The sequence below is a fragment of the Podarcis gaigeae genome (genome assembly GCF_964106915.1).
Source record: "Podarcis gaigeae genome assembly, chromosome: 3".
NCBI classification, from domain to species: Eukaryota; Metazoa; Chordata; class Lepidosauria; order Squamata; family Lacertidae; genus Podarcis; species Podarcis gaigeae.
In genome coordinates, this window is record NC_139680.1 from 9,641,408 (window position 1) to 9,669,396 (window position 27,989).

The 27,989-nt window shown below is 46.4% G+C and overlaps 1 protein-coding gene across 2 annotated transcripts; it reads right to left on the minus strand.

Annotated features, from left to right (window-relative positions):
• Positions 1–2,176: 2,176 nt before the first annotated feature.
• Positions 2,177–27,968, minus strand: CHGB (chromogranin B). Of its 2 annotated transcripts, none has more exons than XM_083730321.1 (5): positions 27,770–27,968; positions 10,855–10,901; positions 9,758–9,851; positions 6,894–8,614; positions 2,177–2,589 (listed from the first exon to the last, which is right to left on the minus strand). In XM_083730321.1, exons 2-5 carry the CDS (start codon positions 10,855–10,857, stop codon positions 2,506–2,508), a joined length of 1,902 nt encoding a protein of 633 aa, XP_083586447.1. In that variant the 5' UTR covers positions 10,858–10,901; positions 27,770–27,968; the 3' UTR covers positions 2,177–2,505. The 2 variants fall into 2 exon arrangements, with proteins under 2 accessions (XP_083586447.1, XP_083586446.1); XM_083730320.1 differs by lacking the exon at positions 27,770–27,968 and adding an exon at positions 19,882–20,416.
• Positions 27,969–27,989: the final 21 nt, after the last annotated feature.

Here is a 27,989-nt window from a genome sequence, read left to right on the forward strand (position 1 = left end):
TATGTAGCAAGCAAGCAAGCAAGCAAGATGTTCCTGTGTATAGCCCCAAAGCAAATCACGCTTGACTAAGGTTGGCTCCTAAGCCCCATTACGTAATCTGTTTGCCAGAAATGGCATAGCATAAGGCCCTCTAGATCTTGTCGGAATACAACTCTTGACCACTGACTGCTGCTCAGAACACAGAATGAGTTTTAAGTGGAGCAGCATTACTGATGTACAGTAGGTGGCAGTCGTGGAGTCAGGATAATGGCAAGCCTGCTGATAAACGTGTAGACAGCTGTGGGAAACATCTGGGCTTCCTTTTGTGAACTGTCGGAAATCACTTGTGCACCTACCTGCTTTTTCGTCTTTTGACTCTCCTCATTTCCATTTTCAGGGTATTTTTTAAAAAAACATATGCTTCCCTATCCACATCAAATCCCGTGCTATGCTAGAGCGCCTCCGGACCGTCAGCGTTATGCAGGAGGCGTCCCTCAAAATTTGACCCAAACCAGAAAATTGCACAATCAAAGCCACATTACAAATATTGACACCAGACATATTGGTCACGATTCTGAAAAGTGTACGCTGAGAAAGAATGAAAACGGCCCATATACTTGCATAATTTAGAATGATAAGGTAAAGGGACCCCTGACCATTAGGTCCAGTCGTGACCGACTCTGGGGTTGCAGCGCTCATCTAGCTTTATTGGCCGAGGGAGCCAGTGTACAGCTTCCAGGAGGTCATGTGACAAGCATGACTAAGCCACTTCTGGCGAACCAGAGCAGCACACGGAAACACTGTTTACCTTCCCGCCGGAGCGGTACCTATTTATCTACTTGCACTTTGACGTGCTTTCGAACTGCTAGGTTGGCAGGAGCAGGGACCGAGCAGCGGGAGCTCACCCTGTCGCGGGGATTCGAACCGCCAAACTTCTGATCGGCAAGTGCTAGGCTCTGTGGTTTAACCCACAGCGCCAGGACCAAAACAGAACCTTTATTATGATTATGATTATGATTATGATTCCCAGTCCATCTGGGTGGGTTGCCCCAGCCACTCTTGGCAGATTCCAACACATCAGAAAACATCAAACATTAAAAACCTCCCTAAACAGGGCTGCCTTCAGATGTCTTCTAAAAGTTGTGTAGTTATCTCCTTGGCATCTGGTGGGAGGGCGTTCCACAGGGCAGGCGCCACCACCGAGAAGGCCCTCTGCCTGGTTCCCTGTAACTTTGCTTCTCGCAGTGAGGGAACCGCCAGAAGGCCCTCGGAGCTGGACCTCAGTGTCTGGGCTGAACGATGGGAGTGGAGACGCTCCTTTAGGGTTATGCCAACACCGTGCTTCCTTTGGGTATGTTTGTGCTTCAAAAACAGGCACAATTTGAGGTTCAACAGGCTCAAAAACAGGTTCCAAGGGATGAGCATTTGCCATTGCCCCATTGTAATATGGTTAGCTGTTGCACCTACTCTGGTGCCATCACCCCTTCAAAAAGCCTCACTCTGAGGTCACATCCACCACATACCTATGAAGCACATAGTTTCCCCCAAAGAATCCCGGGAACTGTAGTTCGCACCTCACGAAGCTACAATTCCCAGTGCCCTTAGCTACAGTTTCCAGAATTCTTTGGGAGGAGAAGCCCTGTACTTTAAATGTATGGTGTGGGGGTGGCTGTGGCATCGCTGTTTGCTGGTGTGACTTAACATAAAGGTAAAGGGATCCCTGACCTCTAGGTCCAGTTGTGGCCGACTCTGGGGTTGCGGCGCTCATCTTGCTTTATTGGCCAAGGGAGCCGGCGTACAGCTTCCAGGTGGTGTCTAGCATGACTAAGCTGCTTCTGGCAAACCAGAGCAGTGCACGGAAAGGACATTTACCTTCCTGCCAGAGTGGTACCTATTTATCTACTTGCACTTTGACGGGCTTTCGAACTGCTAGGTTGGCAGGAGCAGGGACCGAGCAACGGGAGCTCACCCCGCCGCGGGGATTCGAACCGCCGACCTTCTGATCGGCAAGCCCTAGGCTCTGTGGTTTAACCCACAGCGCCACCTGTGTCCCTTCTGTGACTTAACATACATTGGGCAAAAATGGCTGAACCTCAGACTTGGTTGTTTTAAGTGTTGCTGCTGCCCTTATTCCCCTGATCGATGCAACACTCTGCAAATTATCATGAGACTAACAGAGAAGGCAAGCATGCGGTAATGTGAACAACATACTTTTTATTATTTCAAACTAAGAGACAACATAGTTCTGAAGAACATACACAATTATTTCCACACGCATTTTAAAATGTCTGCCTTGCACATAGGTCTAGATGCTTAAAATTCATGCTGATCTGGGCTTTCTAGCGTATTTGGAATAAAGATACTTGGGCCTGTGCAAACCATCACTTAGGTAACTAGTAACCTGCATTTACTTCTTTATTAGGAAGGGAAGGGAAGTAACACTTGTGGCAGTGACTTTACCAGTAAATATAGTGTACTGTTAAATAAAGCTGCGCTTTACCATACCCACATTAAGCCAGGCCAAATTCATCCTCTCCTGTTACTGTTGAACTTCTCTGCTATCTTCTGCAACTCCAAATCCATAGCAGCCAGATTTTCCAGTTCCTTTTCCTGTGAAGAATGGAAACAATGCATATCCTTGTAGGCCAAGATACCACAGGTTATATTACTCTGGTATTAGGAACACTGGATCATGGTACAAATATTCCTTTGTTCTTTAGCAATCATCACTTACCTCAAAGGCATGTTGTCACCCCTCAAGGTGGAAGAAAACTACACCTGGCCGTGGCTCATTTGCACATATTAATTTACTCATGGTGTGACACCAATTTTTCCCCCAGGATCTCTCGGCAGCCTTCAATACCACCCTTTCTTGTTGCAGAAAGGGCCTAATTGGCACTGCCTGAAGTGCTTCTGTTCCTACAGAGCTATTCCGTCTGGCCTGTAATTTGAATTCAGCCTCATCTTTTATTTCCCTTCTCTTCTCTCTCCCTCCCCTTTTATGAAGATCACCTGCTCTGAGACCCCACAGCTAATTCTCCTCTGGCCCCCTCACTGGCCCAAGTAGGACCAATTCAGCCAGCTAGCCCGGGGGATTTTCTAATTGATTTTTTATTGTTATTGTTATTCATGTTTTTATGCTGCTTTTATAATTAAGTGTTTTAAATTTGTTGTTAGCTGCCCTGAGCCTGGTTTTTGAAATGGGAAGGGCGGGGTATAAATATTTATTATTATTATTATTACCTCTCAGGGAAGCTGAAGAGAAGGAGGTGATTGGGGACAGCTATGCTGCCCCATAGGAGTTTCCCCATAGGGTACTGTTAGGATCCGAGGGACGCGGGTGGCACTGTGGGTTAAACCACAGAGCCTAGGACTTGCCGATCAGAAGGTCGGTGGTTTGAATCCCCGTGACGGGGTGAGCTCCTGTTGCTCGGTCCCAGCTCCTGCCAACCTAGCAGTTTGAAAGCATGTCAAAGGGCAAGTAGATAAATAGGTACCACTCCGGCGGGAAGGTAAACGGCGTTTCCATGCGCTGTTCTGGTTCGCCAGAAGCGGCTTAGTCATGCTGGCCACATGACCCGGATATGCCAGCTCCCTCGGCCAATAAAGCGAGATGAGCGCCGCAACCCCAGAGTCGGTCACGACTGGACCTAATGGTCAGGGGTCCCTTTACCTTACTGTTAGGATCCAGCCTCTGCTATTTAACAGCTGCATGGAGCCACCGGGAGAGGCTGTGCAGACTTGGGTGTCATCAGCACACTGCTGACACCCAACTGTACCTCAGTTTTCCAGATCCTCATGGCATGGCAGAAGGAGGACTGTGCCTCTCTATATACAGCTGAAGGTGGTTATGGGTTGGAGGGAGAGTAGCAAACAAACTCAGCCCAGAGAAAACAGAGATATTAATGGTAGGGTCCAGTTGATATAGTTAATGGTAAAGGTAAAGGAACTCTGTACAGTTAAGTCCAAAGGCGACTATGGGGTTGCAGTGCTCATCTCGCTTTTCAGGCTGGGGGAGCCGTTGTTTGTCCACAGACAGCTTTCCGGGTCGTGTGGCCAGCATGACTAAACCGCTTCTGGTGCAACAGAACACAGTGACTGAAGCCAGAGTGCACAAAAACACTGTTTACCTTCCCGCCACAGGTATACCTATTTATCTACTTGCACTGGTATGCTTTCAAACTGCTAGGTTGGTAGAAGCTGGGACAGAGCAATGGGAGTTCACCCCATTGCATGGATTCGAACTGCCAACCTCCCAATTGGCAAGCGCAAGTGGCTCAGTGGTTTAGGGATGGGAAAGGTATGACCCGCCAGATGTTGAATTCCATTCAGGAATTAGACTGCATCCATCCAATGGCTGTGGGGGTTTCCTTTCTCTGACCTAGGAGGTGGTGTTTGGCCTGTTCTGGATTGAGTTGTGATCTCCCTGAAAGAACAGGCTTGCAACCTGAATCCTCCTGGACCCAACTTTGCCTGAAGGAGCGTCTCTCCCACCCCCATCGCTCAGCCCTAACACTGAGGTCCAGCTCTGAGGGCCTTCTGGCGGTTCCCTCACTGCGAGAAGCGAAGTTACAGGGAACCAGGCAGAGGGCCTTCTCGGTGGTGGCACCCGCCCTGTGGAACGCCCTCCCACCAGATGTCAAAGAAATAAATAACTATCTGATGTTTAGAAGACACCTGATATTTCCATATTTCATCTTATGTGGATTAATGTGGTGGCAGAGGACACCCTTCATGGGGTTCCCTCATTTGTGGAGGTGTTACTGGTGACCAGCTAGATCCCAGACCTTTTCTGGAATCTCTTTGGATCTCCAGTCCAGCTGTCTCTCACTCACTCTCCTGTGAGCACACTGGTTTCTCCTAGACATCAAAGCCAACTTCTTCCCATGAACACCACCATAGGAACACAATATTGGACATCACAATGTTCATGCAAGTTCATGTTTTGCAAGCTTGTCCTCCGCACTGATGTGGAGCTACATTAAACCTAAGGATTAGCCTGTTAAAACCAGGGAATTGGTTTTTGTTTGTTTTGTCCAATCGTCAGAGTTCATCTGCAACAGCTCATGCTCATTTCAGATCTGCAACAACATATTCCATTTCAGGAATGCCTGGCACCTTCCCACCAATTAGGTCAGGTAATTTAGCATGTGGGTTTTCTCAGGATAGCAATTTTAGTCCTGTGACTCTCTCACTGCCCTTACAGTCCCTCGGTCGGTAATTTCAGAAAAGCATACTGTACTGTATCATGTAGTACTGAGAGTTGGAATGTGCCACTCATGCAAAATATTTGCAGCCTTGCAGAAGGCTCTGTGGTCAGTTCTGCAAGGGCAAACATCACAAAGCACAAAGTATTCTGTCCCATATACTAAAAGGAGATTCTCAGTTCTGAATTAACGGTTCTCCGAAAAACTAGAGTTTATTAAGAAATGTGCTTCTGTTTAAATATTGGGTTGCTCTCAGGGGAAAAGGGATCAGATATCATGCACTACATATAAATCTTCATTACTGCTGAGTGAATCCTGAGATCATGTAGCTGGCAGGAACCCAAAATATGCACCCTACCCAAACACCCGCAATTGGTTGGCATAGATTCAGATTACAATAAAGCCAATTACAGCACAGAAGGATGCAGTTAGCACCTTAGGAGAAGTTCCCGAGGGCAACTAAGGAAAAACTATAATTGAGGTTGCAATCCTATGTCCACTTACCTGGGAGTAAGTTCCACTCCAAATGGGACTTAGTTTGTAGTCAAAATATATAGGATTGCATTGTAAAGTTATGGGAAACAAGTATTAACTCTGTGTGTGTGTGTGTGTGTGTGTGTGTGTGTGTGTGTGTGTGTGTGTCACTTAATCCACAAAAACCTGTAAGCTGCTTAAAGGTAAAGGTAAAGGGACCCCTGACCATTAGGTCCAGTCGCGAATGACTCTGGGGTTGTAGCGCTCATCTTGCTATATTGGCCAAGAGAGCCAGCGTACAGCTTCCGGGTCATGTGGCCAGCATAACTAAGCCGCTTCTGGCGAACCAGAGCAGTGCACGGAAACGCCGTTTACCTTCCCGCCAGAGCGGTACCTATTTATCTACTTGCACTTTGATGTGCTTTCGAACTGCTAGGATGGCAGGAGTTGCTGACATAATATTAAATACTCATTAAAAAATACTGATAAAATCAAACTCTGAAAACAAGTCACCACAAAATTTATCAAAACATAACTAAAACCAGCAGTTTCAAAACAAATGTGCATAATAAAATTTGCCTGGCTCTGTAGTGAAAACATCTACTGCGAAATGTAGAGGTACAGTGGTGCCCCGCAAGACGAACGCCTCGCAAGACGGAAAACCCGCTAGACGAAAGGGTTTTCCGTTTTGGAGGCGCTTCGCAAAACGAATTTCCCTATGGGGTTGCTTCGCAAGACGAAAAAATCTTGCGTCCCCCCCGCGGGGGTTTTTCACCCTTTTCTTAATCCGCTAAGCCGCTTATCAGCTGTTCCGCTGATAAGCCGCTTAACAGCTGATCGCTGGAAGCCGCTTGACAGCTGAAACGCTAATCCGCTAAGCTGTCAATGGGCTTGCTTCGCAAGACGAAAAAAACCGCTAGACGAAGAGAATTGCGGAACGAATTCTTTTCGTCTAGCGAGGCACCACTGTAATTTAGATTAGGGAATCACAGAAACATAGAGTTGGAGGGGAACACAAGAGTCCTCTAAGTGAAATGCAGGAATCCTTTGTCCAATGTGGGGCACAACCCAATGGGTAGGACCTGCTGGTCTCACTATCAGGCCACCACTATAAGGCTTTGGAAATGACGGCAGATATAAGCTTTGGCCCTAGTCATGTTGCTGAAATTAAACTTTGACTCCCCCCCCCTCCAAACCAAAATGAGCATTTCATACAAAATCATAAAGGAATACCTCTTCCAGAGTGAGAGGCCGCTGACTCAGTTTGCCCTTGCTGCTTCTCACGGCGTGCCCCCTTTTCACGTCTTCCTTGGAGCTGTATAACTCTGAGAACTCTACAGATTTCTTCCGGTTGCTCAGAAGATGGGCAAGTTCGTCCATCCGGTTGTATTGCCTTTTCACCTCAAATCTGGGGTCGTTGTTGTTATGCTTGCGGCTCACGCCATCCATCAGCTGCTTCTCCCATGGCGAATCATAATCGTTGTATTCGGGAAAGAAGGCTCTCTCGTTGGGGTGGGACCTGGGCTCCTCCTCCTCTTCTTCTTCTTTGCTCTCCAGAAACGGATTGGCGATGCCTCCCTTCTTTTCAACGTGTCTTCCCTTCCACCTGAGCTGCTGGTAGTAAGGGATGTGCGGAGGCGCAGCTCTTTTCACAGCTTCCACAAGGTAGTGGCTTCTTGGATAGCCCTCCTCCATCAGAAGGGCCCTTTTGTTGCCCTCATGCCTCCCACCCTCGCTGTGGCGCCTCTTCTCTGGCTCTTCCTCACCAACACTGGGGTTGTGCCTTTCTTCTGGACCATAGAACCTCTGCTCTTCATCTCCCTTTTCTAGATTTTGTGGTTTTGACAGCTCCTCCCACTCCAAGTGCTGCCGTTCTTTGTCGTGTTGGCGCCTTTTCTCATCCCGGATGCTGTAGCTATGTTGCTTGCCAATATCTTCCTCACTCGCCTTGCCGCGAAGAGTCCTTTCCTCATAGTGGCGCCTCAACTCCTTTTGTGGTTCATCATGGAGTCTTCTCTCGTAGTGGTGCTGTTTCTCTTCATTTTCCCTGCTGCGCTGCCTCATGTCTCCCCCTTCATTCTCCTCCCTGCTGTGATGCCACCTGCCCCTGTTCTTTCCCTCCATCTCCTCAGAGCCATGCACCTCGTCGGAGTTTCTCTTCTCCTCAAAATGGTGCCCTACCTCATAATAATGTCTAGGGTAGTGGCTCCTTTTATCCCAGAATTCACTTTCTTCCTCACTAGACTCTTCGGGCGAGTCCCTCTTCTCACCATTATGATGTCTCTTGTATTCAGAGGAGTTCCCCAGCCTCGGTTTCCTATGATAATGTCTTGGTCTGCGGCCTCGCTTCTCTGCATCAGGTTCTCGCCTCTCATAAGAGTCTTCATATTCGTGATGAAAGCTGTGGTGATATTTTTCACTGCTCTCCTCGTCTTCTTCCTCCTCCGCATCTTCCTCTTCCTTGCTTTCTGGATTCCCCTCTTCTAGACTATGTGTGTTTTCCTCCAAGTACCTTTGGCCTCCAGAACGTTTGAGGTCACCTTCAACCACCCTTCCTGCTGTAGGAGGAGACTTTTTGTCTAGAAGCTCAGGCTCCAGCTCCTCGCTGTGTTTTTTCTCATTGCTTTCTTCTTCACTCTGGTGATTTCTTTCATAGCTACCTTCTTCCTCAGTTCTCTTCTTGGCGTCATCCTTTTTTTCTTCCTTATGGGCTTCATCAAAAGAATAAGGACTCTCTTGGGATATGACTTGTGGGTTGACATTTCCCCTGTGGATTTTCTCTTCAGGATGCCATTTCTCACTCCCTTCTGCCTGTCTTTTCAATTCTTCTTCAATTGGTTCTTCTCCTCCTCTCACAGTTCCTTCTGGTGGCTTCTCCTCTGATTCTGATAAATGCCTCAGCTCAAGTTCTGCAGCTTTGCCTATATGTTCTTCTTCTTGCTTTTGTTGATTGGCTAAAAACAAAACAAAACAAATTGTGGATTCTTTAGGAGGATGCCATCGTGTTTGCACCCTCTGCCTGCCGTGTTTTCCATCCCTGCCTGCCTCCTATTCCTGTTCACTTCTTACAGCTCATCTGGGAGACTGAGGACCAGAAAAAAGAGGATCAGTGATTCTCCCAATTCAGGTTGGAATGCTATTTGCTCATGTTACCAAAATGGCATCAGTGATGCACAAGAGTTCACACTATTTTAGTGACAGGCACAGGTTGAATATATACTACACATTTAAAGCATGTGACACCCCGGCATAATCTTGGGAACTGTAGTTTACCCCCTCACAGTGCTATAATTCCCAGCACCCTTAACAGAGATTCTTTGGGGGAAGTCATTTTCTTTAAATGTTCAGTGTGCATGCAGCCTTAATGTGGGAGACTTTTCATTGTGCACTGTTTCAGTAATTATAATATAATTACAAGGGAACAAGTAGGACCACCAATAAAATGTTGCCTTGTTGAATGCTCCTGTTCATTTCTCCCATCAGTCAGCCATTTCCCCTCCCATCTGGTTTTCCATTGTCTCTCCTCAATATTCCCCATCTGTGACTTAAATAATCCTCCTCATGGACAAGGCTATTGAAAACAAAATATGAGATGTTATGGCCACAGATGCATTGAAAAGAGTCTTAGTTCTGTTCTACTCTACTTCTTCGCTCACTTTTGCTTTTGCCCTCTGACTCATTTGTCAGGCCACTGATGGGCCTCTCAAAATTAACCACAGATGTACTTTTGCAAGCTTGGGGTGTCTTAGGTAGAGGGGCAAAAAAAATAGGAAAAATATTGTGATCGCGCTGATCCAAGTGGCGATTGTAGAACCATTCGCAGGCTGGATCCAGAGGGCAATTGGGCCTGATCCAGCCCCCGGACCTTAGTTTGTGGTCCCCTGTCTTAAATCTTCCAAAAGCGTAATCCTCCTTGAGTTTCCCATACACACAGCAAGTTTGCCACACTTGATTAAGGGTCACTTTGATATGAATGGGTTCTTGGACAGTCATGACAGCTTTGCTTGTGAAACTGCATCATCTACCATATTATTTTCTTAGTGTAAAAATGGGGCTAGATGAGCTGGGTCGGATTCCCTTAGGACCTGAGCACTTACTTGTCTTCAGAAGCTCTTTGCACAGTGGATTGATAGGTGGACCATTAGCTTTCGACAAACCGTTCAAAAGGACTTCTACAATGCACCGCGTCACCTAGAGTAAAAACAGGAAAGGAAGGTTAATGTGTTTTCTTTATTTATTTGTTTTTATAAAATACTCTACTCCAACTGAGACCTTCAAGAGAGTCAGAATAGGATCGGAATACAAGTGTTTGTTTTTTAAAAATACAAAAGTGAATTAATATACATCAGTCAAAAAAATTAGCCTAATTTCCAGGGTTGTTGGGTTTTTTGAGAGAGAGAATGCTCTATAAACAAACACCCAACTCAACAACAAGCATATTCATTTGTCACCATAAAGGAAAAGGAGATCCAAATATTTCAGAGTGAGAATGGATGCTTCCTTTGAACGTAGTGGGAACAAGATTGATGTACTCTGTGCACAGCCCATTACACTAATTTGAAAGCAAACAGTCATTTGAAGTGGTATTTAATGCCATTAATCTTTTGTCTTCTAATGCAGAGGGAATTGTTGACCCATGCACTTCTATGAATATTTACTCAAAGTAAAATCTCACTGAGCTCCAATAGGCATACTCCCAAGTAAGTGTGCTCAGGAGGGCAGCCTGTACCATACAATGCATTTCCCCCCCGAATCAGATGTAATTGGATGATCTGCTTGGCATAGCATTAAAGAACGATTAAGCCAAAGCTTTTCCCTAATTCCAGATGGAACACTGCCAGACATTATTGTGGGCCAGAGGAATTTGGGGAAAGAAGATGACATTTGCATGACACATTCTTACCCACTCCTCCACCTAGTGTTTAATACTCTTAGGTTCTTAAAGTGGAAAGACATCTATCTGAAATAGGCCTCTGGAGTTGAATAGGAGAAGAAGGCAATATAGATGAGGTGCTACCAGACATATGTCAACATATGAGTCTCGGATTCCTCTCAAAGGAAACAGAAAGAGATTCTTCACCCCAGTCTTGTTTAGTAAAGAGCATTTCTTACTGCATGCAAGGAGCTTTAATTATCCATGATGGGCAATTTAATTCACCTATATTTTAGCGTAATAAAGAGTTTTCCTACTCACCATTTCCTCAACATGATCATCTTTTTCCACCGGTGCTGAACGAACACCTTTGAATAAAAACATTTCCAATGTCAGAAACATGGGAACCCCAATGGCAGATTGTAACAGGTGGAAACAAACCAACATTATAAACTGCAGCAAAAATTGGTTTGGTTTCAACAGACAATTGCTGCATTCCAAGACATTTGTCTCCAGACTAGCAAATATGTCTTCCCTTAGAAAGCGGTTGCCAAACCTTCTAAATAATGGCACCCATAAGCAGAACAGACTAAAATGGTTGCACTTAGTTCCCATTGAAATCAATGGGATTTAAGGCATGAGTAACTTGACCCATTGATTTCAGTGGATCCTACACTTGCACTTGTCCTGCACCTAGAAAGTATGGGTTTGGGCAGTTTTCTGCTTGTCCCATGCTTCCTAGGCATGGCTTCAAGGAGTTTTGCCTTTGCCCCACCTCTTTCCCCTGGAAAACCCACTCTTTACCAATAAATTGGAGCAAACTTCAATCTGGAGAAACCCCAGTTGGTGTTTGCTCTGATTCAGCGTTTTAAGATTGGTTTTTTCCAAGGGAAAGTAGTGGGGGCAGGGCAAGTCTGCATGAGCCCCAAAATTTATTGTTTAGTCGTTTAGTCGTGTCCGATTCTTCGTGACCCCATGGACCAGAGCACGCCAGGCAATCCAGTCTTCCACAGCCTCCCGCAGTTTGGTCAAACTCATGCTGGTAGCTTCAAGAACACTGTCCAACCATCTCGTCCTCTGTCGTCCCCTTCTCCTTGTGCCCTCCATCTTTCCCAGCATCAGGGTCTTTTTCAGGGAGTCTTCTCTTCTCATGAGGTGGCCAAAGTATTGGAGCCTCAGCTTCAGGATCTGTTCTTCCAGGGAGCACTCAGGGCTGACTTCCTTCAGAATGGATAGGTTTGATCTTCTTGCAGTCCATGGGACTCTCAAGAGTCTCCTCCAGCACCATAACCCATTGTCTTTGTTTCACTCGCCAATTCTGGAAGCCGCCCAGAGTGGCTGTGGAAACTCAGCCATATAGGCAGGGTATAAATAAATTATTATTATTATTATTATTATTATTATTATTATTATTATTATTCCAACCTTTGCACCAGAATTAAAATGGTATATTGTGTGATGCTTGACTCCTGGAATCCTAACTATGTGCTTTGCATATTACAGCCTTCCTTCTTCACTAAGAACACAATTTTCCAGTCTTTCCTGGTACCCTGAGTAGTTTATATAATGTCAACCACTGGAGCACATAACAGGAATGCTGAACAGGTCACTTCTAAATGCAGGGTCTTGTTGCTTGCAATGTTTCCCTGGTTTAACTCTTCATTCGGATTCCCAGTCCCCATTTCATTCTTTATCCTTGATGAAAGTCAGTGAGGAGATGCCTCTTTACTAGGATGCTAGACAGCAGGGTGGTGAACCATATTGGTTATCTCTGCTTTACAGTCTGCAAGTTCTTTGCAGAGTTAGAACAGCAGACCTCTGTTGTGCCTGCTGCTTCTGAGTGCTTTTGAAGAGGAATCTGCAAAGAAGCCCAGACAAACTTCAAATGAATGAAATCCTTCCACATACTGGTTTCCTATGCTTGCTACTCATTCTGTTTCATTCTTTAGGTATTTTAATTCCCACGCCCCCTTGTATGGTTCTGTTACTGTACATGGGTGGGAAAATGGTTTACAGCCTATTCCCAAGCCCCTTTCTGGACAGATTTATATCCAGTGTGAAATATGAATTTAATCCCATGATCTTTCATCGTCGTTAAAAGCTATTACTTGTTTAGCTCTTGGATATTGCTTGCTCAAAGTGAGTGGGTTTTTTTGTTTTGTTTTTTACATTCCCTAGATTCAAATGATAATAAAAAGTTACGGAAGCATAAACGTTAAGCAGCAATATCATTTTTTAAATGCTTGCTTGGTGCGTGAGTTATGGCAGTAATAAAACGAATATATTCACGAGAGCGAGTCGTGTGCTGGCAATGGGAATAGGCATTTCCCTGCCCCCATGAGTCAGCTAGATCACATTTTCTGTCTCTGTGAAAATGCCCCATCATCTGACAATATTCCCCGACCCTGCTCACTTCCATGACTGCGCCTGACTTATTCTGAAGCAGCCAGTCCAAATCCAGAAGAGTGCTGGCCTCTGTTGCTGCACCATTGGAAGCAAACTGTTTTTGCTGAAGCAGTTTTTAATAATGAATGAATAACTCTAGTGTGCAGCAATCCATCCAACACTACACTACTGCAAAAACAGCAACAGCCACCCATCGGTGCAGAATAGGCTCAACATATTAGATGCCATAATTCAAAGTGAGCTAGCCAAGATTGAGCTCTGGTGCCACCAGGGCCCCAAACGTACTTTCATTCTGGAAATGAAAAGTGAATTTACTGCCTGTTTGCATAATTCCAAAGTTCCAACCTCCTCAAAACCAAGTGTGCTTATTAAACAATAATGCTGTGATGAGGATATATGATCTTCAATACCTAATGAAGGCAGGAGCAGCTACTCCAGAGCAGAATGGAAGTTCACTGAATAAAACAATGAAATAACCCTTTAGCGCTTAAGCCCGCATTCAATTTCTGCAGCATTTTTCATTGAGGATAATTAGTTTAACCCCCAAGATGTCCGACATCCATCACCACATAATACAAATGACAGATGCAGCTACTCTTTGATTTTTGCATACGTTAAATTATTACATCTAGCAGCAGCCGAAAGGAGACACAGGGAGACTTTTTCTGGTTTTTTGAATCTAAGAACTCATGGTCTGGACCAAAACATGCACAGCTCTGCACTAGCATGCACCCTTTCAGTTATAATTAACTGTATACTTCAGCTAATCCCTCGAGTATACACCGGGGGGAAAAGGAATATGTCCAGATATTGCTGGACACCAGGATTTAGGATGGTGTGTGCACTTTCCCTGCATAGGGTTCCTTCTTCACTTGTTCCAGGAAGCATGAAGACAAAGACTGAGAAAGGGAGGGGAGTACAGGCTGCTGAGTGCTTGCTAAGCCACACCCACCTGCAACCTGAGCTCTGGGCTCAAGTTAACTCTTTCATGCCTGCAAGTGTGAGTCAGTAACTGTATATTACAACAAAACTTTCATTCATTGCTCTGCCTACCTGTGCCTCTGGCCCCATCAACTGGGGTCACACGGCCCCTGGAAGGTTACTCAGAAATGAATGTGGCCCTCAGACTGAATTTTTCCCCCTTATTCCCTAGCCTAAGGAGACAGTAATGAAGCCAGTAGCAGCACCGCCAGTTCTGCCTAGCATAAATTTAAACGTCAAAAGCAGCCATCAGCCAGCTGGCAGAGGACCACAGAGGACCATCTGCCTGCACGGTATTCCTGGAGCGCTGCATATTCTAGCCACACTCCTCCCCTCACATGAACTCTGCATCAAACTGTACTGGGAGTTGCATAACAGCCACTACCTTATGTTGCTTCTCTATCTTGGGTGATGCGGTCTGCACCTTCTGAATCTCTTCTTCAGGGCCAGAGCAGAGCAACGAATTTCTGAGTTCCACCTTCTAGATCAGGGTTGGGGAGATTCTGTGGCTCTCTAGACGCTGCTGGACTCCAGCTCCCAGCAGTTCCAGCTGGAATGGTCAATGCGCAGGGATGATGGGAGTTGGAGTCCAACAGCATCAAATGGAATGCCACAGAGTTCTAGTTCAGTTCATCATATAAATCTATGGTGCAGCTGCACAGAATGCCAAATACAGTTCTGGTCATCCCTTCTCAGAATGGGGATCGAAGAGATGGGAAAGCTGCAGAAAAAGGTAACCAAAACGACCAAGGGGCGGGGGACCTTTAGAAAAGCAGAATTGTTCAGGACTTTTTAGTTTAGGGTGGGAAAGCAGCTGACTTGAGGCAGGGAAAAGGATAATAGCTTTTTATCGTAATGTGTGGTCTAGAGGCAGCAAATAGATAGCAATTCTTCCATGCTTCTATCAACAATTTACAACTTGGGATTCCCCGTGAGATTAATTGACTGTAAAAACTTAGAAAGAGCTATGCTGGGTTGTACCAAAGGTCTATAAAGCCTGACATCCTGTTTTCCATTGTGGCCAAGCTGGTGCCTCTGGGAACACTGGAAGGACAGTAGGGCAATAGCATTCTCCCCCTCTTGTTCCGTTGAAGTAGAATATAACCAGTGCTTTTTTTCCTGGAGGAACACAGGGGGACACATACCCCTAAACATTTTGTGAATCTAAGTTTGGCCTCATTGAGGGGCATTATTTCAATATGAGTAGGAAAATGAGAGTACCCCCTAAACATTTTTTTAAAGAAAAAAAGCACTGAATATAACCATAGTGACTAGGCCATGGGTTTAGGACAGGCTAAATGTTTAGCCTGTAATCCTAACCCCACATATATGGGAGCAAGTCCCATTAAACTCAATGAGACTTACTTCTGAGTAGACATGATTAGGATAGCTGCCTTAATCACAGATCACACAACTGTTTTGTGGGATGATGTACCAGAAGATGCAGTCACTGACACCAGTTCTGAAGACTTTATAAAAGAGCTAAGAATTGAGGTCTGCCAATGACTATTAATGATGAGAGCTAAATCAGTCTTCAGAGGCAGTATTCCTATGTGAGCCACATGTTCAGAAGTGGGGAAGACAGAGTCATCACCATTGTGTGAACTCCCCATTTTGAAAACAAAATGCTGATCTGGGTGGACACTCAGTCTGGTATACTGGAGAGCCAGTCAGAGTAAAAACTTGGCTAGATGTATCGGTAGTCGGAATTTGTATGGCAGCTTCATATGTTCAGAAAAACGGGCTCCCCCTGCAGCTTGTTTAAGCAAAATGATTTGTGCCTTTGACATGTACGCTTCATACTTTTGCATATAACAATAATTTGTCAGCGTGAAGAATCATAGAATCATACAGTTGGAAGGGATCCTAGGGGTCATCTAGTCCAACCCACAGTGATGCAGGAATCTCAGCTAAAGCATCAATGACAGATCTCTGCTTAAAAACCTCCAAGGAAGGAGAGTCCACAACCATCCGAGGGAGGCCGCTCCATTGTCAAACAGCTCTTACTGTCAAGAGTTATTCCTGATGTTGAGTCTGAATCTCCTTTCTTGTACCTTGAAGCCACTTGCTCAGCTCCTAGCATCTGGAGCAGAAGAAAACAAGCTTACTCCATCCTCCATATGACAGCCCTTTAGATATTTGAAGATGGCTATCATATCTCCTCTTATCCAGGCTAAGCACACCCAGCTCCCTCAAATGTTCCTCATAAGGTGTGATGGCCTGGGACTCGGACTCGGATGCTGAACCTGAGGGATCCCAGCCTGCATAGGATTCCCCGCCTCCAGAACCAGCTGAGCCGGGGCTGGGCATGAGCCTGAAGGGTCCTCACCTGTGCTGGATCCTCAGGTGCAGGCATCAGCTGGATCTGCTCTGGCTCCTGAGGTGATGGAGGACCCATTGCCTGCAGATGCTCCACTCTCAGCCCTGTCAGAGGAAGCTGAGGTTGCCTCTGGGTCCGGTAACCCTCCAGCCTCTCCTGAGCTTCAGAGGCTCAGGGCAGAGAGGCGGAGGGAACTAAGTTCCTGCAGGAGGTGTGCTCGCCTCCAGGCCAGGAGAGGTGAGTCACCAGAGGATCGGGGCCACCCTATGCCTCGGGGCAGATAAAAGCCAGCCAGCCCCAGTCCCAAGTTGAGCAACATTGTTGGTAGCTACTTCCTGCCTGAGCTCCTAACCTGCTTTCCTGCCTGAGCTCCTAACCCGCTCTGGCTCCCTGCTTGCAAGCCTGTCCCTGACTTCACCCGACTCCCTGCCCTGCACCCAGCTTCAGCTACTACGGACTGCCTCCACGTTGCACCTTTGACCACGGACCAGACTTGGACCTTGTCTCTTGGGTAACCCAAGACCAGCACATAAGGCTTGGTTTCCAGACCCTTGATCATCTTGGTCACCCTCCTTTGCACATGTTCCAGCTTGTCAATATCCTTCTTAAATTGTGACACGCAGAACTTGACACAGTACTCCCAAGTGTGGCCTGACCAAGGCAGAATAGAGTGAGACTATGACTTCTCTTGATCAGGACATGATACTTCTGTTGATGCTGCCTAGAACAGCATTAGCCTTCTTTGCTGCTGCATCATACTGTTGACTCATGTTAAGCTTGTGGTCTACTAAAACCACCAGATTCTTTTCACATGTACTATTGGCAATCCAGGTGTTCCATATCTTATATTTGTGCAGCTGGTTCTTCCTGCCTACGTGCAAAACCTTACCTTTGCCCCTGCTGAAATTCATTTTGTTAGAATGAGCTGACTGGGGTGGGGAAGTTACTCCTGAGACAGAATCACATCTCAAAAAAAGGTGGAATGGGGAAACTGACCCTTTTCATGAAAACAGTGGCGGTGAACATGTGGCCCTCTTAGAATTTTGGATTTTTATATCGAAACTAGAAGGATGACAGGAGCAGCAGATTAACAAGGGGGGGGGGAGTTGGAATGGGTAAAGTGTTACTGAGATAATAAAGTCATATTGTATTATTATTATTATTTCAAAACAAAGGCAATACTTGCCTGCCCTGGATGAAGTAAATACTCACTGACTAAATTAAGCAAGCAACGTTAAATATAGTTTGTGTTGTCTGTTGCGATGTTACAGCATCAAAGAAACATTTCAGTTAGATACAGGAGTTCCATTTGGGATAAGGTATTATACCACATGATGGATGTAGAGCCATATTGCACAAAAGGAGCACCTGTCCATTACAGTACAGGCTGAACTGCAACAAATGGATCACTGCTGGAGAGCACAATCTCCAACGTTGTGGGCAGCTGTCCGTGCGATTGGCTGGGGCAATAACATCTTAAGACAACCTTCTGCCAAAGGGATTTAAGAGCTTAATACATGCATTTATGACAATACACAAAATGGCAGTGAGTTTTGTTTCACCCACCACTGAACACTGGATGGGATGTATATCACCCCCAAGAATAACTCAACTGGTTTAATATATTTAGCATTCAAAATGTGTTTCACGGTAAAACAGGGATGGGGATCCTCTGGTCTGGAGGATGAAATGCAGCCCTCTCTATCTGGATCTCAGGATTCTCCCCAGGCCACCTGCCTCTCCCCACTGACCTCTGGAATGCTTTGCCTCTCTGGAATGCTTCTTGCTTGCCTGAAAGGAGGATAGAAGTGGTGTGGGAGTGTGCATGTAGAAACTAGACTACTACAAAAGTAAAATTCACATTCATTCCTCTTCCATTTCTTGCCTTTGGTCCATTAAAGGCATGTGGTCCTCAGAAGGTTGCCCAGAAAAGTTGAAAATGGTTCCCCATCTGTGCTGTAAAAGGAAGGAATCGCTGGGTGGCCCTGGTCTCCCAGCTCCTAGTCTCTAACAACTGCACTATACTGTCTCAGTGCAACTTGCAGCCTTAATTATCCACCCAGGATTGCAGCCTTGATTATCCATCAAGGTGGTGTGGTATTGCAGTTGATTTTATAAAAATCAATAATATATAGCTATCACTTTTTAAAATAGTATACATCAGCTGGTCCATGGCACTTAAAACCACTGGTTGAGTGTTCAGGTTTTTCTTCATGAGCAGTATTACAGACCAACATGCCCACATAAAACACAGCACATTGCTTTTGTCAGAAATAAACGTTTTGAGAATTAATGGACTTTTCCTACCCTTCCTACAGCTCCAAGACTTGGAAAGCACTCGCAGGTAAGTGACTCATCTCAGGAAAAGGCAACACGCACCCTCAATCCAGTTGCCAGAGTGGAGGGAAAGAGCAACAAAACTTCAGAAGTGGGTGCCTCATTCCACAATGAAATTGTTCTCTTTTATAGGCAAGTCAAGTTCACCCCAACAGCACTTATGTTAATAAGGCAAGTTTTAAAGCAAGGATTTCTTAAAACATCCAGTATTGTTAAAATTGATAAAATTGATATGGAATTTTAAATTATCCTTGCTTTCTGATCTTGCCAGACGTTGAAATGCAAACCAAAGCAACTGCTTTGTGGTTTCTTTCCTTTGTCTTTTTACAGCCAAGTGGCATATATACTTGAACGAAATGGACAAATAGCAAATGTGTGAAAAGTGCTGGCTGTCACTTTACCTTTCAGTTTTATACCTATAAAATGCCTGTTTCTAGAAACGCGTCTTCAACATTTTAACAGGCTTAATTTGAGCTGTCTGGTTCCATTCAGGCAAAAAACTGAATGAACAACCAGCATGTGGGAGTGCTTGTTCACCTACAGTGGATTTGGTACATGCCCTCGGTAACTACACACAAATACTGAGCATGTATATATTACTCCTTTCCTCCTCCTTCCCTTACACACATGGGTGTGTGAGAAGAAAACACACACCGAGAAGGTATATTTTATATATCTTTCCCTTTTAATTATCTTTTCTCCTCCTGCTGTCACGGGGACCCTGATTCAGGTTATGCGCACTTGAAACCCAATGCACTTCTGACATGGGCAAGGAGCCCATCTTTTGGCTTGGTCTCCGTATGAGATGCTGTTGCCTTTGAAGAGAAGCTAGTGCAGACTGGCTCTCCCTCTAGGGCGCTGAAGTGAGCATAACTAGAGCTGGAAGCTGTTGAATGAATACTCCCTATCTGCGTTCAAGCCAAACACCCGATTCCTCTCTTTTAGGTGCGTAACTGAATTGGGATGGGCATGTGGATGGATGAATGGAAGCCTGACGAGATACAGGAGATGGATCCCTTGGCAGACTGAGAGAGGGCTTTCCCGTGCCCAGGCGAGGTGCCTGTCACCCGGTTCTTGGCTATGGTGCATTGACTCAGCCGTAGGTGGGAGAGGGTTAGGAAAGCACCGCGGGCTCCGCATCCCTGTCCCGCCTTCCCTTCCACTGTTCCCTGCGGTCTGCCGCGCCCGTGTCGCTCTCCGTGGTGCTGATCCGAGCCGTGCCGCTGTCCACAGTGCTGATCGGACCCCGCGCCGCTCTCCGTGGTGCTGACCCAACCCGCGCGGCCCCCCGCGCCCTCACTCACCTGCCAGAGCTGCGGCTCCGAGGAGACTGAGCAGCGCCACGGAAGGTACCATGGCCGGCCGACAGGCAGGCACGCAAGCAGGACGGACAGACTTGCTTGCAAAAGCTGAAGCTGCTTCGCCACCAGCTCGCCTCCTGGCCGCAGCTCCACGCTATTTAAGGGAGGGTGGGGAATACAGAGGAGGAGGGAGCGTCGGAGCCAAGGCGGGGAAAGGGGTTTGCGTCAGAGGTGGCCCCCAGGGGGATCGGGGCGGAGAGTCCCTGGGATCGCCAGAAAGATCCTGCTCTAGAAGCAGCCGAAGACAGCGAGACTTTCTCTCCACCGCTGCCAGCCGCCCGCAAGGCTTCCTTGCCACCGCGCAAAGCCACCCCCCAGACAAAACTCCTCTCATTAGCTTGCCAAGCCCGCTCTCGCCCCTTCGCTCCTCCTAGCACACCACGGCTCGGTGGTAGAGCATCTGCGTGGCATACAGAAGGCCCCAGTGTCCAACCCAGCTCCTGGAGAGCCTCTGCCAGTCAGGGTAGGCAAGTGGGGCGCAATGGTCTGAGTCAGTAGAAGGCAGCTTGTTATGTTCCTTCCCAGAAGACCACCTGGATAATGTCCCTACCCTGCTATGGGTAGGAGAGCCTCACTTCCACCTTCAATCCTTTTTTCATTGTCAACACAGTTTCATCTTATGATTCTCTGCAGCGCCCAGCACCCCCGGAGAAAGATCGTTTCCATGCCCACCTCCACCCCCTCCCATTATGACAACTGAAGACTCCTATCCCGCGTCAGAGCACAGGGATTCCCTGCCTCATATTATACACACGGACCCAACAAGATGCCTGCAAGAAGATTATGGTCCCCACTGCCCTCCGTGACAGTAAAAGGTGGGTGGAGTGGTGGGGTAACTAAGTGCAGAACTGACTTGAACCTGCAGGAAAAAGAGCCACTGTTCTTATTTGAGGGCTTCGATGCTAAGGGATTTCCAGCTCCTCTGTGTAAAATAATGTATATTTTATAATTTATATGCGTCACTCACAGGCAAATGCGCCTGCATTCACTCACGCCCCCACACACTCCTTTTCTCTCTCTCTCTGTCTCTCTCTCTCTCTCCCCGCAAGACATCCCTGTCAAATGAGTCCTATTTCAGCAATTAAGTTTCCTCACCTTGTCTCATCCCACTGCCGATTTATCTAATGAGCCGATAAAAACTCACAACACCTTGAGAGATGCTAAATGAAAAATATTCCACAGCACTTCTTTATTGAAGTGCTGGTAATGATTTGGGGGAAATGGAACAAACCTAGACGGGGGGGGGGGGGGGACCCTTGACGTAAGAATTTATCCAAAGAGTTCCCCGGGATGGGGGTGTTTGATTCTCTCTGAGCAGAATGAATGGACCCCACACTCCTTCCCATTGTCTCGAAACACCGCTATGGATTAGAGAAATCTGTCCACATTTTTCACTCCTTTTCCTCCTTTCTCCCTGCTGCCTTCTGTCGCTTTCCAGCTGCCTGTTGCAGACTGTCAGCTCCTTGGGAACAGAGATTGCCTATATTGCCTACCTAACTCTGAAAGACCACACACATCTTGCCGTCTGCCTCAATCCATCTTTCTATGAACTCTTTATAGTGAGGTGGGGGCAGCCATATAACCAGCAGAGCTGGTTGAGCTCATGCAAAGCAAAATATGGAGTCATAGCTGGTATTACAAAAGCAAGGCAGGACTAGGAAATTTATAGCACTACATGTATTTATTGTTACTACTATTTCTACTAGTAGTAGTTTCACATATAACACCATCATGTGTACCAGGGGTCCCTAAATGTTTCTGGCCCAAGGGTACATGTGTAAATCTATGCAACTCCCATCTGTGTCACAGAATATCTATTTCAGAAAAGAAAATTTGGCCTTTTTCAGACCCTTGCCCCAAACAGGCAAAATACCTGCACATACTCCAAAACAAGACAAAAAAGCAGATACACCCCCCAACCCCCAGGCAAGCCCCTCAACCCTGTCAGTGAGGGAAACAGTTGAGTGGGAGCTTGGTCAGTTGCAGAGTTGGGATGGAGCAGAGAGAAAAGCTGAGAATAGTTGAGGCCTGCCTACTTGTCTGGTGGTGACCAGAGCCTGTGACCGAGTTGCTCACAGGATTAATCTTTTCTCTGCCTGAATGTTAAGTAGAGCCCTGCTGGATCAGACCAAAGGCCCATTTATTCAAGCACTCCGTTCTCAGAGTAGCCAATCATGGAAGCACCCAGTGCCTGCTTCCGAACCATTACATTTTAGCCCATCTCAGTGAAACATGGCTATTGTTCTCCTCTGATCAGCACAAACGATGTAGTTGCACAAATCTCTCCATTATAAACGATGCTAATTATTTTTATGGACTGAAAATATTCCCCATCCATTCGTTGCCGAAATCCTCCATTGTAAGTCAATGAAGCAAAGCCAAGAAATACTTAACGGTAAAATCTACTTTCAGAAAATGAATAAAGAGAACAAGGTCCATTCATTATTTGGCAGTCTGGTAATTACATCAAGCATCCCACTATTAATTATAACCCAAGGGGGTTAACAACTCACCCTACTAGCCCCCTTACAGCTCTTCCTTCCGGTCAATGGCAAATCCAGCAGACAAAATGATTGCATGGTCTGTGCCATGTTTTCATGCTTTTCATTAAAGAGCAAACTGCCAAACTTCCATCGGAATCTCAGGACTTCCACTGACAGAGTTCAATGGGTGAAGCCTGCCCATAACATCAAACTCCACTTCAACTACTGGGGGTGCCAGAATAGAGCACCCCAAACAAGCAAGGGAAGCGGAGAACATATGGACAACCAGTGCAATGGTCTCCCATTTCTTATTCCCCACCCTCTCCGAATCCCTTTGCAAGATGTGAATGCTGCATCTTGTCAGAACTGTCTTGCCCTAACACTCCTATTTTTTCCCCCAACAGCAGTGGGCAATGTCTCTCTCACACAGGAGAAGCACTCCAGTCTGTTGGCTCTGCAGCCCAAACCCGCCTGGGCATTTCCATCTTGCCAGAATCGCAGTCCAGATGCATGGAGGGCAACACACAGCACTACATCAACTAAGGGGTCTAAGGTGGAGTGCACAGGCTTGGCAGTACCCCTCTCACACCCATGGGGGTGAGGAGGCTGAAGCATGAGCGCCCAGGTGGCTGTTTGCTGCAGTGGTGCTGGAGTTGGTGACATGGGCTGCCACAGCTCCTCCTCCTTCACGTTTGACTCCTCTCCCTCCAAGCTGCCTCCACCCAGCTGTGGTGTTGCTGCTGGAGAAGGGTGTCTGTGTGGCACAGACTCTGGGGATCTGCTGATCAGGTCTGGTGAGGACGACAGGGATAGGATGGAAAGAGATGGACCATGCAGCTCCAGGTGTCATGGAATCAGGCAAGGATGAAGAGGCACCCGTCAACTGGACATGACACCACTGTAGGATGGAGCCAGCAATGCCAAATTATGTCTACCCTCTCCTCCCCTGAATAGTCCAACTCCCTGAGCATGGAGTCAGGGGGTGGGTGCGTAGGTCATGGATAGTGCCCCACAACAAGCCCTGGGCTTATACTCCCATAGGCAAGTCAATTTCTGCAGAGCTGAGCAGTGATGCTCTCATGGCACCTCCAAGCCATACTGGCTCAAACCTTCTCCCCAGCATCTATATTCATCCTCTGGAGCTCCCCAGCAGGTTCAAGAGAAGTTTTGCATAGGAAGCTGCTTTATACTCAGTCAGACCACACTGGTCCCCTTAGCTCAATATAATCTACACTGACTGGCAGTGGCTTTCCAAAGTTTCGGACAGAAGCTTTCCGCAAGCCTATCTGGGGGTGGCGGAGATGGAACCTAGAACCTTCTGCCTGCGAAGCAGGGATTCTACCGCTAAACTATGGTCATGAGGTGTGGACTGTGGACCATCAACCTGATAGAAGATCCTACAGTCTCTGGGGCCTGATGGCAAATGATGACATCCTCCTCCCGTTGCCAGGCACATACAGGGGTTATAACCTCACCAGGAAGCATCCATGATGGCAGGCTTGTTCACAGCCCTCTCAGGCTGCCCTAGAAGTGTGTAGTGGGCTTCTCCATCATGGGGACATGCCCACTAGATTTCAGGGATTGCTGAACAGCAGGTGTCTCTGCACAGCTGTTTTCACTACAACCAACTCTCTTGCACTATATACATAATTCTGGGGTTGCCCATGTCCAGGCATGCCCAGGATCTGGAGGTTTGGGCCCTAGACCCATTGCTGCCCAGGTCCCCAAGCCTGGTTGGAATGGCACAGAGTCACTGAACTAAGGACAATATCACCATATTGTATGCCCAACATGATTGGGCTCTGAGAAACGCTGCAGTTTCCCCATGGGTTTTTGTGTCAGGTCTTCAACTGAGCTTGGTTTGCTTCAGGCAATAATTGTAGCATTTCCCTTGTAATTATGCTTATGTGACCCCACTCAGTGAGGTCTGAGACAGTAAATTTCTCTCATCCAATACAACATTGCAAGGGGTTCTGCCTGCTTTAAAACATTTTTAAAATTATTTTTATTGTAGCCTGATGGCAGCTTGATCTGATCAAGAGAGTCCTCTTCACATCTGGGGTTGTCATTTCTGGGATCAATCAATGCAAATTTCCCCCATTTGCAACTCTGAAAGTGACAGATCAGGTTATCTGTTTTCAAAAGAAGATGAAAACTGATCATAACCTGCCATGGAAAGTGAGCAGAAGAGTGCATTCAAACAGCAACAGATAACAGCTTGAATTTAACAAGAAATATTTCTGGGGAAAGAGGCACATCTCCTAACAATTGTGGAAACCTTTGATGTGAAAGGATTGTTAAAGAGCTATGGAGCCCGGCAGGGAACCAGGGGGTCTTTTTATGAAGGACGAAAGCTTTACTGAAAAGGTATGAGTGCATCATTTTGTGAGCTTCTCCTCTTCTCTACTCCAGGCTTCTGTGGCTGCTGCTTCTCTATGCTGCTCCTCTCGGTGGATACAGCTGCTGTAGAAAGCAGTCACAAAAATCCCTTGCATTCTAAAATTCAGGCAAGGGCCGTGGCTCAGTGGCAGAAGACATGCTTTGCATGCAGAATGTCCCAGGTTCAACCCCCAGCTTCTTCAAGTAGGGCAGGGAAAGAGTCCAGTCTGAAAACCTGGGGAGGCTGTCAGTTTAGGTAATACGGAGCAAGATGAACCAAAGGTCTGACTAATTGTAAGTATGTTCCCCATGGGATTCAACAGTCAGCCACAGGTCAGAAAAACCCAGATGATTAAGGGTACATTGGGATTTGCTTGTTTTATATATAGGGTTGGGGGGGGGGGGTTGGTATTGAGTTTTTAAACATTACACAGAAAAACACATACAGAAAGAAAGGGGAGAGAGGAAACAACAGCAAATCATCATAGTGCATGGGAAAGGGGGAGGAAGATCCTCAGTCAGCAATCTCAATTTTCAGAGTGTTTTTTGTGCAACCTTATTCAAGTATGAAGGAATGGGGTGGGGGGGGAGAGCGATGGGAGGTAGGGAGAAGGGTGTGTGTGTGAGAGGGAGGAACTTTTAAGCCTCTAGTGGTAGGGTGGAAAGGTGGAGAGGAACTGGGGAAGGGCCAGCTACCCTGCTTCCCCGAAAATAAGACAGTGTCTTAAATTACTTTTTGCTCCCAAAGATGCGCTAGGTCTTATTTTCAGGGGATGTCTTATTTTTCCATGAAGAAGAATACGGTACACATTTATTGTCTAATTGTGAGTCAGCCAGACTCCATCAGGGCAGAGCGAGCAGCAGGTGGCAGTTTGTCCTGGCGGCGACGCGGGCTCTCTGATTTAAAGAGACCTCTCACTGCCTGAACAGCTCCGGCTGCGCTGCAGCCAATCAGTGAGCTGCACGGCAGCACCCACCACTACGGTTCAGAGGAGTCAGACGCCTTAAAGTAGCTTCTGGGGCCTTATATTCCGGGGAGGCCTTATGTTCGGGGGAGGCCTTATTATTGGGGGATGCCTTATATTACAGCGAGAGGCAAAACTGGAAGTAGGTCTTATTTTGGGGGGGTGTCTTACTTTCAGGGAAAGAGGGTAGATGTGGATGGGGCTAAAGGGGGCATCTGTCGTGCTGTGGAGAAGCAAGAGGGAGAACTGGGAGAAATGCAGGGAATACTTCAGTGTCCTCCCCTTCTTGTTGCACTCAAACTTCTACTACTTCCACTCCTCACCTTCGTCATAAGAAAGAGATTATGAAGGTGGAGCTCTGAAATATTCCAAAGTACCTTCACACTGTGTATTCCATGACTGCTACCAGGTGTTGTAGGGACACAGGTGGTGCTGTGATCTAAACCACTGAGTCTGGGGGGAATGGAGGATTGGCAAGTGGAGCGAGAAGGGAGAAAGAGCCACCCCCTTTTACGTGCACATGCAAGCACAAACATTTATGCACATGTAGAGGCAATCCAATTTCTCTTCAGAAGTAAATTCTATTCAATGTTCAATCTCTATAGTGTCTATAGGATTGCAACTTCAACCATTGCATTTATACTAAGAGCTTTATTGTCTTGCATGCCATTGCAAGAATTCAGTCGGGGTTAAGCCTAACCTCTTTCCTAGTGTTGGAGCAGTTCATTTGCTATATTTGGCCATGGATTATTGGTAGTGATTTATCTGCCCAGTTCCCGTTTAATATTCTCAGCAAACTGGGCTAGTCTGGCTGCCTTAATAATTCACACATTTAAATATTTATAGTGCTTTAATTCTAAGTAAGGCCACGGCTTAATAATAATAAAAAAATCACTTTTGAGTTTTCTAGCTGTGCTAGAAGATTCAGAGAGGCAAATCTCAGCTCTATAAATTAATCTTATCTTTATGTGCAGCAAGATATAGTGACTATGAGAGCTATAAGCATTTAAAAAATCCCAAGGCCTATTAGCACACAGTGGTGCATTTAAAGCTCACTATTTTACCAGCATTTTTCTCTCTATTGGCTCTCAAATGGGAGTGGAAGGATTTCCCAGATTTATTCTTATGGATTACACTGTATATCATCAAAGGAATGGGAAGCCTTAAGCAAAAGCACTTCGTTCAAAAGAGGGACACCTAGTTCTTTCTTACTGTTCATTCATGGTGGAAAGATCCCCTTGACATCCTGCAAATGTGCCAATCGCTCCCATTGCTCATGTGAAAAGACACAAAGAGGTGGCACCATCCTCTCAGCTATACTGGAGGTGAGACATGGTGGCTCATGGTGACATAAGAACACACCAAGACCCCTGATAGATCAAGCCGATGTCCTATCTAGTCCAGTATCCTGTTCTCACAGTGGCCAGCCTATGGAAAACATGAATGAGCCAAGGTTCAGTCCCTAGAATTTCCATCCCCAAGATCAGGGGTCAGCAAACTTTTTCAGCAGGGGGCCAGTCCACTGTCTCTCAGACCTTGTGGGGGGGGGGACTATTTTTTTTAGGGGGATGAAGGATTCCTATGCCCCACACATAACCCAGAGATGCATTTTAAATAAAAAAACACATTCTACTCATATAAAAACACCAGGCAGGTCCCACAAACAACCCAGAGATGCATTTTAAATAAAAGGATACATACTACTCATGTAAAAATACACTGATTCCCGGACTGTCTGCGGGCCGGATTTCTAAGGCGATTGGGCTGGATCCAGCCCCCGGGCCTTAGTTTGCCTACCCATGCCCAAGATGATCAGATAGCAGGTGATGTGAATTACCAAGGGTCACAACCCAGTGGAAGGTCCCAGGTTGTACCCCCAGCTATCTGAGGTAGGGCTGAGAGAGACAACCATCTGAGAGGTGCTGCCAGTAAGTATAGCCATTATTGAGATAGATGGGCTGATGGTCTAAGTATAAGTTGATAAGAGTATGCTGCTGGTAATACCAAGGTTGCAGGTTCTATCCCTGTATGGGAGAGCCTCACACACCAGGGGATGGATCTTAATGGCATGGCAGCAGGAGACCAGCAGCTCACCCAGCCTGTGCAGACTGCAGAATCTAGGGAAGAAGAGGGGAAATAGTCAGGAAATGGATTCTAGTTACTTCCTTGATACTCTCTATCTCTGCGATGAATTTGGTTCCCTATGTTTCTAAATCTTGAGGGA